Below are 12,453 nucleotides of genomic sequence, written 5' to 3' on the forward strand. Positions count from 1 at the left end.
CAGTTGTTTGCTGCTATATAATGTTCACAATGTTAAATACAGCTCCTTTAATCTCTTATCTTACTGTGTTAAGTAGGTCTATTTAAATCAAACAAAATCTGCTTCCATTTCAACAAGTGCAAACACAAATACTGAACAAAACGATCCAGCAGGCCCATGGAAAAGAATCTGTAAATTCTGATATTTTATCTGAAGCTTATGGCTTTACAGTCGAGGCTCTCTTGTGGTATATTTCACCAGATATTAGGGAGCAGCTTCATTATAAAGTCGTCAAAGTCCTCCATTATTTCAAATGAAATAAAAAAGCAAACATTTGGGAGTAAAAGCAACACAGGATAACTTCCTGTTTCGTTATGGCTGCCAGCTCTATGTGCTTTCTGTCCTAATCATCCTGGTGGACTTGTCCTGGTAATAGAGCATCACTCTCAAGCCCCACCGCTGAGGTGATTGGAGTGATGGTTTCCAAGGAGATTTCCGGGTCATCCTCGAGCTGGACGTTGGCGGGAAGCAGCAGCAGTCTGTTGTGGCTTCGGGAACCATTGGAGATGATCGACTCCTCGTCAAACTGTGGGCTCATGTCCTCCAGGTGGTCTGACCCGACGTTAATGTTGCGTGGATGTTGCTGCGGCTGCATGGGGACCAGCGTCTCCTTGTGGAGCGTCGTGTCGTGGTGGTAAGAAACAAGCTCGTCGCTGAAGTTCACAGCTTCCACCGCGTTGTTGGAGCACATTTGGTTGCAACCCAGAATGGTTGCGAAGGCCCGGCGGAAGTCTGCGTTGAATGCATAAATGACCGGGTTGAGGGAGGAGTTGGCCCAGCCGAACCAGACGAAGACGGTGAAGGTGGTGTCGCTGACGCAAGGCGGGTCACAGAACGGCACCGTGCAGTTGAGGACAAAGAACGGCAGCCAGCAGAAGACAAACACCCCCATGATAATGGAGAGTGTCTTCAGGACTTTGGTTTCCTTCTTAAACGACGACTTCAGTGAGGCTTCATCGTTGGGCCTGTGCTGCTGCTGGTTCCGGTTCACTCCGTGGCCTTGGTTCTGCGCCTGCTCAGCCGCCCTCTCCAAAGACGTGATCCGGCGGATTTGGGTCTGAGCTATCCTGTAGATCCGGGTGTAGGTGGCGATCATGATCACCACCGGGATGTAGAAGCTGATGAAGGAGGAGGAGATGGCGTAGGTTTTGTTCAGGTTGGCGACACAGCTCTTGGCGGCGGTGCTGGCGTTGAGGTTGCTGCTGTTTGTGAAATTCCTGCCACTGGCCACCATCATCTCCATCACTTCCTCCATCGCTTCTTCTTCCTCCTCCCCAACCTGGTGCCAGTTGAGCTGTACCGGGATGAAGGAGATCAGGATGGACAGCGACCACGCCACCCCAATCATGATGAACGCCACCCGGTGAGTCATCTTCCGCTCATACTTGAACGGGCTGGCGATGGCCCAGTAGCGGTCCACACTGATTATGCACAGGTTCAGGATGGAGGCTGTGGAGCACATGATGTCGAAGGCGATCCAGACCCCGCAGAACCGTCCGAACAGCCATGTGCCGGTCACCTCTGTGATGGCCTCCCAGGGCATCACCAGCACGGCCACGAACAGGTCAGACACGGCCAGCGAGATGACGAAGAAGTTGGTGACCTTGGAGCGCAGGTGGCGGAACCTGACCACGGCGGCGCACACCAGCGTGTTCCCGAGCAGCGTGGACACGATGAGCAGGAAGAGGACGCAGCCGACGAGGACGCGCAGTCCCCCGTTTGCTCTGCCGCTCCCGCCGTCCTCCTCCTCGTCGCCCTCCTTCTCTCCCTCGCCGTCCAGCTCCGACAGAACTTGGGTAAAATTACTCCACATCGTGTAGTTTTCCATTTTCCCCCCACCGATAGATTGAAAGTGGTAACAGGTGATTAATATCCCCTTCTCTTCTGTCCAGCAGCTCCTGACACACAAACCATCCTCTGATCTCTCAGTGAAAAATAAAAATAGTAAGCGAAAGTGGCTTCAAAAATCCTTAGTCCGAACAAGCGCTCCGCGATAATTTACCCTCAGATATTGAAATAATAATACAGATTTTTTTGATAATAACTTAATAGCACTGACGCTAATAAATCCTGTCGAAGTTTGATGTCTCCACAGGGAGTAAAAAGGTCTCTGTGCCGGTCTTTTGTCCCAGTGTGACTCACAACGGACTCACCTCTTAGTGTGAAGCTCAGACTCACTGTCAGGTGAAAGCCTCTGCGGGGATCGTTACCCTCCTCAGCACAGCTTGGTGCCATCCAGTTCAGTGTCGAGCGTTTTAGTTTCAGAGTACAACAATATGTATATATTTTATGAAAAGTTCATGTTTGATTTATGAGATAATCACGGTTTTTGTTCGAGGAACTCTGCGTTAGGCACACATTTGTTCTCGTGCGCTTCCGTGAGAAATAAACAAGATACTTAATTTACTAAAAGATGACAAATATCACAATAAAAGGAATTTCTTCTATTTTAACTTAATCTAAAATGGTGTGCAGTTACAGGAACAGTGAGGTTTTCGTCATTATGGTATCCAAACAAAACAAAAAAACAATCCAGACGAATTACTATAATGATTACAATAACAATAATAAAAGCAACAATAATAATAATCATCTGTAGGAATCTTCAGATAGAAACAGAGTGTCAATTCATTTCATAAGCCGTTACCTAGAATACAAAGAAATGCACATTTTATTTCTTCCTAAATCTTTATTGTGATATCTATAACCCTCTCGCCGTTGTGATTTGATCTGAGAGAGACCATCAGAGACTTGAATAACAATAAGATGATTAAAGCTGGGTTTCTTCAGTCAACATTGTGAAAACAAAACATATGCACCAATGACTGCAACCCTGTCCACACTGTTCATTTCCCACTTTTGAACGCACATATATGCAAATAAGCACAGCATAAACACTTCAGTACAATGGGAAGTTCAGTGAAGCACATTCAAGCCTGTTGTTGTTGTTGTTGTGGTAAAGTTAAACGAAACCTCCTCAACCAGTCAATGAAATCATTAGATTGAGTAATTTTAGTGTATTTGGCATTACATTATTGTAATAACAGAGAAGTCTCGTTTCCACTAATGACTAATAGCACATTCTCATTTCAAAAACATAAAACAATAATGAATCAATAAAAAAATATTAGATATATTACAATGAATGGTCAGTTCTGCTTGATAGAAAAAATATGTAATCACATTTCCCATCAATTAGTATCTTATGATCTGTCCACCACCTTTTTAGTGCATGTGCCTATTCAGTGTTTAACCATTAAGGATCATTAAAAGCCATGTTCTTCTGAACTTCTGATCATTCTGGGTTGTTATGAGGCCCTCTGCTGGTGTCAGCTGAGAGTACACAGAATTGAGGGATGGATCTATAGGGGATCTATAAATCATCCCTATTTGAAACAATAGAAATAACAGGACTTTATAATTCTTAGCATGCTTTATCATTCTTAGCATTACTTCATTCTATTAAGTTATACTTAAGTTATGTTTTTAAGTTATGCTTACTTATACACAAAATAGTTCCATTTAATCAAAAATGAGTAGTTAAAATTACTCAAAAGAAAGAACATGTTACACCAACTTGACATAATTAAGTTAGTAGAACTTTTTCTAAAACCTTGAGTATACACTACTTAATCTATTTAATTACTTTGGACATTCGGGTTTACAGTGTATTTTAAGGGACAGAATACCAGAATATACTTCAAACCAAAGGCTTCGCATTTCCGGCTCGATCCAACATGTATTCTCTTTTTTGAAGCCAGCAGTCTCTAAGAAGTCACAACACGTAGTCCCCGCCGATCCAGGAGATTTGGAGAGAAAAGAAATGTGTCAGCAAATCGTTCAAATCAGGTTTAGGTGTCAGTTGTGCCGTATAAACGAATGAGGGCTTCTTGTCACTCTAAGATGAAACACAAAAGAGAAAATCCATCGGAGAAGAGAAGAGGATTTTATAGAGCAGCTTTCTGAACTGAGTGCTGATGAAGCTCGAGTCGATTTGATTAAAAAGGAAGCCAAGGCATTTTTTTTCATGAATCAACTTTAAAAAGGCCTTCATTTTTGTGGCAACCTCAAATATGTTTTTGCTCGTCAACCTGAGCATCATTTCTGCACAAGGTTGCAGCTCAGTAAAACTTATGAAAACACACTTCTGAAGACACTTTCCTTAGAGGTGACACAGATGTTCTAAATCATCTAATCATCCGTCTGAAGGCTGCCTGTTCCTCTTTAAGACTGATGGTAGAAAACTCTGAAAACCTTCATTTTCTTCTCCTTTATCAGGTTATCTTCACCTCCTCCCAGTGATTGATAGAGATGTAATGAAGGACACCCACTAAGAGCTGATGGATTTCATTTAGAGTCAATGCAGATTGAGTATTAATAAGTAGAAAATAACTATGGTGCTAGAGTTTAGTCACGTCAACTGAGAGTCTGGATTCAAGGTGAAGAAATGACCTGAGGTGATGAAGGTGGATTTGGTCACGAGTTGTTTAGACCTTTTCCACAGCAGACACTTTGCAACCACCAGATGGCGCCACCTGTCTAATGTTGTGTCTTGATACTCCAACATATGGAGTAAATGTAGTTATTCAGAGTTACTACTACATTCATTGTTGTCCTTTTTAAACTTTTATCAAAGATTATCTGATAAACACATGTTGTGGAACTCAGCATACTGGAACTTCTTATTACTACTAGATAGTTTTTTAGCAGCTGTTCTTGAATGCAACACGGAGGAGGGATTTCAAAATGGCCTCAGTCACAACGTGTAGTGAACTGAATGTTGGGCAATGCATTGGTCATTGTGAGGGATGACATATCTCAGGTAAGTTTTCATTATCAGTTTTAGTTCACTAGTAAACTGACAGTAATGACTGCCTGTCAGGTACACAATCAATCTAAAGGCTAATAGAATGATTTGGACAACAGTGACCAACAGTAAATAAATGAATATATAGTATAAATGAAGTAAATGTGGTTAAAGTTTAAAGCTACATTGATTAATGGCACGTTAAGATTTTGGTATCACTTTTGTGATAACACACTGAAGCTCCACAGAGCTTTTTAACCTCTTTTAGATCGTAGTTTTGGTTTACTATCTGGTTCTGGTACACGTCCTGTTCAGCAGCAAACAGTAGACACAGTTGGAGCATGTAGCAGCTAAAGAGACGGGTATTCCCTCAGGAGTGAGACCAAACCACGTCTAAAAGGAGAGTGACTACTGGACTCATCAGTTGGTAACAAACGCAACTCAAACAGGAGGACATTGTTGCTGTTGGGTGTATAAATAAGCAGTTAAGTTGGTAACGTGATAGCCGGAACAGCTTTTGAAGTCATATGTCAGGACTGTGTCTGTCAGATTTCTGCCAACCCCCCCCCCAGTTCCCAAAAATCAAAGTGTGTGTAGAGAGTGCTGCTTAAGCCTGACTCCTAATACCTCGTCTAATCAGATGGGTGCTGGGAGCAACTGAGGTGCCAACAACAAAGATGGAGGATCAAGGCTTGCATTAGTTATTGATGACCGGACGGAGCCGTCTCATCTCACAGACCACTCAGACAGAACGTTAGTGGTGGGTTTTAAGGTGATTACTGTGGTTTTGACTTCTGGTTTTGTTGATAGCTATTGTTTGTAGCTCAGTAGAACACAATTGATTGACAAGTGATTGACTGATGCATACTTAGCGATAGCACTGCATCTCTCATTGCAAAAGGTCTGCAGTCTGATGTCTGGTAACATGGAAAAGATATAATGGGTTAAAACATGTATGCAACTCAAATGTAATATATTTAGCTTTTCATGTGATTGAAGTTATCTACGTGATCACATCTGAGGGGGAAAAAAATGAAGCAAGCTTGACTGTTGGCACAGTTTCAGCTATACGCTATTCCTCCTGAGGGATCAAAGCATTGATACCATTGCTGCCCTCAAGCCTTAGAATTAAACTGTCCTCAATTAACTTTCATGAACCCCGGAAGCATAAGCGTTTGTTCTGTCTGGAGATCACAGTAATGCCAACACCTTACGCTGTTAGTCGGGAGCTGTAAGATCATGAAAAGGTCAGACTCAGTGTGTTCTCACTTACTTCACTTACTTATTTTCAGATATTCCCCATAACGTGCAACACTGACATGAAAGAACTTCTAAAACCCCAATTTAAACAAATTTCTGAATTCTATTGTACATGGGTACATCTTCTACTCTGTTTACTGGTTTATAGTGCCAACTTCTGACCAAACTGCGCTGTAGCTGAGTTTATTAGCCCCAAACCAGTTGATAGAAAACACAAAATATTGACGTGCAACATTTCAAAAGTTTTTCCTTGATAATTGAATGGAAGCACAGCTTTCATGCTATTGAATGAATTTGAATTTGAGAGAGAGAGAGAGAGAGATGCACTGCAACAACAACAGTAATAAGAACTATATAATAGAAATATGACTCATAATTTTAATAGTAATAATGAGCCTCAAGCAAAACCACGATAACAAGCGCAGCCACAATCCAAGGACAGCCATGATCCATGGCAACATCTGTAATTCTTTGTGGTTGCTTTTGTACGCTTTGTTTTTACATGTGCTCTTTTAATGTGGAACTGCACACACGTGTGTGTTTGTGTGTGTGTGTTGCACTTTGCTGCGAGGTGAGGGCAGAGTCATCTCTGACGCAGGAGGGCTGATCGGGCTGCTCCTCATCGCCTGTAGTTACGCCTGGTGGGAGAGCTGGCAGAGGCTGATATTTTGACGCCAAGGTGAAGAGTTGAAACTTGAATCACTGTTTTAGAACAAAATGTTGAGGGGCGTGGACGGCTGCTTAGTGCGTGTGTGTGGGGGGGGGGGGATGTTTGGGCAAGTGTGTGTATATATACACTTTTATTCTCTGCATGTCTTTGCGTGTGTGTTTGTGTGTGTATGGATGTGCATAACTATATGAATAATGTACGAAGAAACATTTTCACCATGTTAAGAAATGTTTCTAGTTCCCTCAGCAAACCAGCCTACCTGTTGTTGAATCAAAGGCCTGTGTGTGTGTGTGCATGTGTGTGTGTGCATGTCAGCGTTGTTGAACTTGCATGAACCAGCCGCGCAGTAAACTCGACGGTGCGGCTTCATCTAAAGGTGATAGATGCCTGTCGGAGGCATCTTGCTAACATAAACAGAGCTTCACGGCTTGCAGGGCGCGGCTCACCTGCGAGCTCGTCTTTAGATGAGTAAAAAGAAGAGAAACTGTGATTATCTCTCCCAAGCTCCGTATAGTTTACACAAATGTTGAATCCCCTCTAGAGAGAATAGTGTCATCTGATGACAAAATAGATCTGCGATTCCTTTAATTTACAGGACCACTTGTTGAGCACATTGGCTCCAACAAAACTTCACTGCTACTGATTGACTTTGAGGCAGCAACGCTGTGGTAAATTTCAGTTCATCATGAAAACAACTTGTAGACACTTGAAATGTGTTTGGGGAGATTAACACATCACACCGAGCAATTTGTCACCAAGTTAAATCAACTACAATATTGTAAGCGGAATTAATTTGTTTTTACAACCTGGATCTTTTTTTTATCCACCACATCAATTCATTTAGCTGTGAGGTCTCCCTGTCAGGGTTTCAGCCTAGCGAGTGTCCGGTTAAGTGAGAGAGCCACTGAAGTTGGCTAATGAAGGGTCAGGTCAGTGAAGGGCTTCTTCTTTTGGGTAATCTGAGCAAAATTTAATTATGTTGGTTCGCATTTGCTTGTATGAGGCTGTCAGACTCTGAATTTTGTTGCGTGGCTAATCAAACGCATGGACTTCCCCCTACCTTTCCCCTGTCCACGCACAGTTAAACTGACGATTTTCAGTTGTGAGGGAGAGGAGTGAGTCAATAGCGTAAGTGGTAACGTTGATGACAGGACATTGCAAATTTTTGCAAACATTAAGTGTGAAAGTTTAAATAGTTGCAGGGGTTTTATTTTAACCAGCTGAGGGTTTAGTGATGTAAAAAAAAAGTAGAGAGAAACTGGGAGGAGGGCAAAAGTCGATGCTGACCCACTGCTGAACTTTAGAGGAATAATGACCCTGGAGGACAAGTGTGTGTGTGTCTGTGTGTGTGTGTGAGAGAGACAGAGAGTGTTAAACATGTTATCGTATAGCAGCCATGCTTGTTTTAGATCGTATCCTTGTTTTCAGGGTTCATGTGTTTTGGAGTTAATAGTTCTTATCGGCCATGTTGGCTCTGAGTTTTAAAAACAGCACTTCACTGTCGGGATATTTTTAGCTTCATGGGGATTCGTGTTTCCCTTCTGAACTTAAAGGTAAATTCAGGAGCCTATTGTTATTTGTCATAGAAATGTATAAGATGATGACATAAATTCTTCTTTGTATCAGCTGATTCAGCTCAATACAAATCCATATGTCGAAGCCTGGCAAGATGCGGACATACATTTATCATATTATTATGAATTAAGCAGACTTTGGACCATGACTAGACTAATTTCTCTGTATTTTTTGGGCAGGATTTTTTATTTTGCCAGTTCAAGAGAATTTTCTCGGTCTGTAGAGAAGCATGTTCTGAAATGAGGCTTTCAACCGACAGTGACAGTAATGCATCACTAGATTGTATTGCAAGATCTTTACAGTTAATACTTTTACTTTTCAGAAAAAAAGTTTGACTTGTACTAATTGATTATTTTTACGCTTTGGTTTGAAGACTTTTTTGCCTCTGTGATTGCCACAGAAAGAGAGAGATTGAGAAAGCGGTCCAGTCATAAATCCTGCTGTTTGACAGCAAACACACGGCAGGGTCACCAAGAAAACACACACACACACAAGTGGTCTGTAGCCCCTGGCTGCTGAGAGGCTGAGAGGAGGGGAACAAGTGTGTGTGTGTGTTCACTATATATCAGTTTATCAGCTAATAAGAAACAGATCTCTGACAGCAGCTGTGTTTACATAGAGACTTTAGTTCTTTTTATAACATAACTTTGATCTAGATCAGAATAAAAGATTCTTCATTTAAATACCCCAATCATATTTAAGTGACTCATTCAAAAACATGTTTATTTATTATAGTGGTTTAAACCTTTCAGATTCTATTTAATGAATGAAAATCTGTCAACGTGTCTGATTTCTCTTTGTTTTATTGAGTAATATGTTGATAATGCACCACTATTTTCTCAGTTCATGTTGGTACGAGCACCAACTGATCTTTGGTGTCTTACTGTAACTAACTTACAGTCGACATGGTAAATTTGGAGACAAGGGATGGAGTGAGACAGATACATGAATTGGAGACCCAATGAGGAAGACAATGAAAAAGTGAGCTGTCTGACTAAAGTGTCAGACCGGAGCCTCAACAGTGAGAGGAGCTTTTAGGTCCGACGGTGACGCTGAGTGAACGTCTGAGGAACAGGAAGTTGAGGAAACCTCAGTCATAAATATTTACAGTGAGAACAGACAGGAGCCATTTCGGATCTGTGGTTATGTTTTTGTCACACGGATTATAAAAGAACAAGTAGAGGGTCAAAGAGAGTGTAATTGTGTCATTCAGAGTGTGTGTATGTGTGAAATTTGCCCGAACTGACATTCTATTCTCAGTCAGTGATCACCTTTTTTGTAATGAACTCGTTGGTTTAAAAGTTTTAAAAACGGGCACTTGTGAATAATTCAATGTTCAAAAAAGAACTCACATTGAGCCAAATTTGGCTCTGATAGATGAAAACAATGGTAAAGAAATAATGAAAGCCATCAGGAGAGCAGGGGAATAGGACAATGATGCATCCTGATGTGTCATAACACATGCATGCTTACATCAGGCTGCAGGCAAAGTGGTCCAAAGTGCTGAACAGAACAAATCACATGGAATCTGATCTTTTCAATTCTGATTTGGACCACTGTCATATGTGATACTGGATCTGAGGTTACAGTGTAACCTCAGTCTAAACAGTCATATTGGAATTCATGCGACTTTAACGGCACTCTAGATCAACATTCGTCAAAAGTCTGCTCTGGCGGGAGTCACTCAATGAATACAGACATGAAAGAATGGTCCTTCCTTGCCCTCAGTGTTTTTCTCAGCCAATCAGCTCCCTGCCTGTTCTCCTGCCTAATCACCTATTTCCCTCACCTGAGCTTCTGATCAATAAATCTGAATTGAGCCCTATAAGGCTTGCAGTGTGAACGTTTAGAAAGCAAAGGGTCTGGATGTTTTAACGCTTTATGTCACTTGTGTGTTGCTTTTGTGTCTACAAGCGTAAGCTCTGTGGAAATAATATAAAATAGCAAAAACTACATGTGGCTCCAGTTGGTGCCTCTGTTCTCGACCAAACCAGATCAGAAAGACACAAGCGATCACTGAAAGGGTTAAACAGATGAAGCCGCTCGCCCTCTTTCCTCACTCTCTCCCTCTAAAAGCTTCCAGCAGCCAGCAGCTCTGAGGGGATCAGAGCTTTCAGACCACTTGTTGCTAATAGAGGGATATTTACCCTAACGGGGACAGAGAGAGTGTAACCCCAGGTCACTGCACTCAGCAACAACACTGACACAAAGACACACAGACAGCCTGTTCTGCTTTTTCAGCAGGGACAGACGGATACACTGTAAAAAATGTCAGTCTGAAGCAGTCATGTAAGCTCTGTTCAGACAGGTAGGAGGTTCAGTACGGGTTACATTTGTTTAAAAAAACATCTGTAGGGATCAATTTATCAGGTAATTGTTGAGTCTCATGCTCAGGCTACAATGCAAATTATCCAGCATCACAGCAGGTGTTTACAATCAGCTGTCATAGCTAAGGCACCTGCTCCTGCTGTGACATCACTGGTTGGGGCGTGGCTAGGTGTGCAACAATGCTAGGAAATTTCAAAGCAGGAAAAAAAAGAAACCGGGAGAACCAACAAGAATCCACATAACTAGTTCCTGTTTTGCTGATGTCTCTTTACATTCATGCACACACTTTAAACAATGGCTAGAATATATAACAAACTGTAAGAGTAAGCACTTTCTGGAGGATACGTCCCATCTTGGTCCCAGATTGGTTTGGCATCTCTTTCTCAAATGTTTCACTTCTGTCTACTTTGAATTGTCAAAATAAAATTGAAAGTTGGAGAATATCAGTTGTGATGACAAATTACTCTACTGTGTTAACAACACATTGATGTTTATCCTTTTTTAAAAATCTGATGCCATTTCTGTTCGTCTATAAGCAACCAATTGAAGGTTAAAGACTTCTTTTCCCAATTATATTAACACTGTATATGTCCATAGTAACTAACAAGGACTTCACGTTATTGTCATTTGCAAACATTCAGTCAGAAAAGGGAAAAGAAATGAGATAACACTCAACAAAAAATGTCACATGACCTGGTAGCTCCATTGGTTGGTTGGTTGTCAGTTCATGTCAACTTTTAGTTTTCCTGTTGGTTCTTTGTTATCTGAAGAGGCTGTTGAATAATGACAGACAATCATAACAATTTAAAGCCGATGAAAGGAAGCTATTAAAACAGAACCAAGGCCTGACCGGGCTCCGCTGGACTGAGTTAAGTTGTGGGTGGAGGGACGGTGAGGGCAACAACAACATGTGAAAAATAAAACGGATAAAAAAACGGAACACTGATTGAGTTAAACGTCCTGTGTTGTCAGCTAAGCCCCGGCTTTGGGGAAAACACCAGCAAATTAGCCGGAACAACACTCCGACCGTGTTTGTTGTCATTCCGGAGCCAGTTATGCCTGGCACTGCTTTGCTGTAACCCCGCCGCGGTGACACCTATCTCGACGTTAAACAAATATGGCGAGGTCCTGACCCCTCGTGTTTGGATTCGCAGGCTGGGAGCCCAGACAGCCGCGCAGCGCTGCGACGCACGTATCAACACAAACCTCCATACAGGAATGCAGCCGCGGCCCGTTTGACTCGGCCACAGACCCCACCGTGACCCGGTGTGTGTGTGTGTGTGTGTGTGTGTGTGTGTGTGTGTGTGTGTGTGTGTGTGTGTGTGTGTGTGTGTGTGTGTGTGTGTGTTCATGTTCACTCATGAGTCTCTGTTTCTGTCTCTGACACACAACACACGGATCAGACTGCCTCCAATCCACACTGACAGAACTGCAACACACACACACACACACACACTTAATGGGCCTTTCTTAATGCAGAGTACCCCAAGTTCGGACTTGCATCCTTCAGAATTCAACCCGGCCTCCATGTCATGATGCTCCTAGTTCTTGTGTTGATGTTGCTTCCTATATGTGCAGAATTTCATCAATGCATATCCAATAATACGAATCGACCGCAAAAACACTTTTGTGTTCCTCTGTAAAACACACCACTTACCTAAAAACATTCTGTCTCTTGTTTGGTGCTGCTGTTGACAGAGTGTGTAACTTAAGAGAAAAGAAAGATGAAGAAGTAGACAGACCACCAATTGGGTTCATATTGGACAATTTTACC

At 42.2% G+C, this 12,453-nt stretch overlaps 1 protein-coding gene across 1 annotated transcript; it reads right to left on the reverse strand.

Moving 5' to 3' along the window:
• Nucleotides 1–382: 382 nt before the first annotated feature.
• LOC306702714 (D(1)-like dopamine receptor) lies at nt 383–1,867 on the reverse strand (the record flags this gene model as incomplete). Its single annotated transcript, XM_079168368.1, has 1 exon — nt 383–1,867. The coding sequence occupies one exon, from the start codon at nt 1,865–1,867 to the stop codon at nt 383–385; it is 1,485 nt and encodes a 494-aa protein (XP_079024494.1).
• Nucleotides 1,868–12,453: the final 10,586 nt, after the last annotated feature.

The sequence above is a fragment of the Pholis gunnellus genome, assembly GCF_910591455.1.
Source record: "Pholis gunnellus genome assembly, chromosome: 11".
Lineage (NCBI taxonomy): Eukaryota > Metazoa > Chordata > Actinopteri > Perciformes > Pholidae > Pholis > Pholis gunnellus.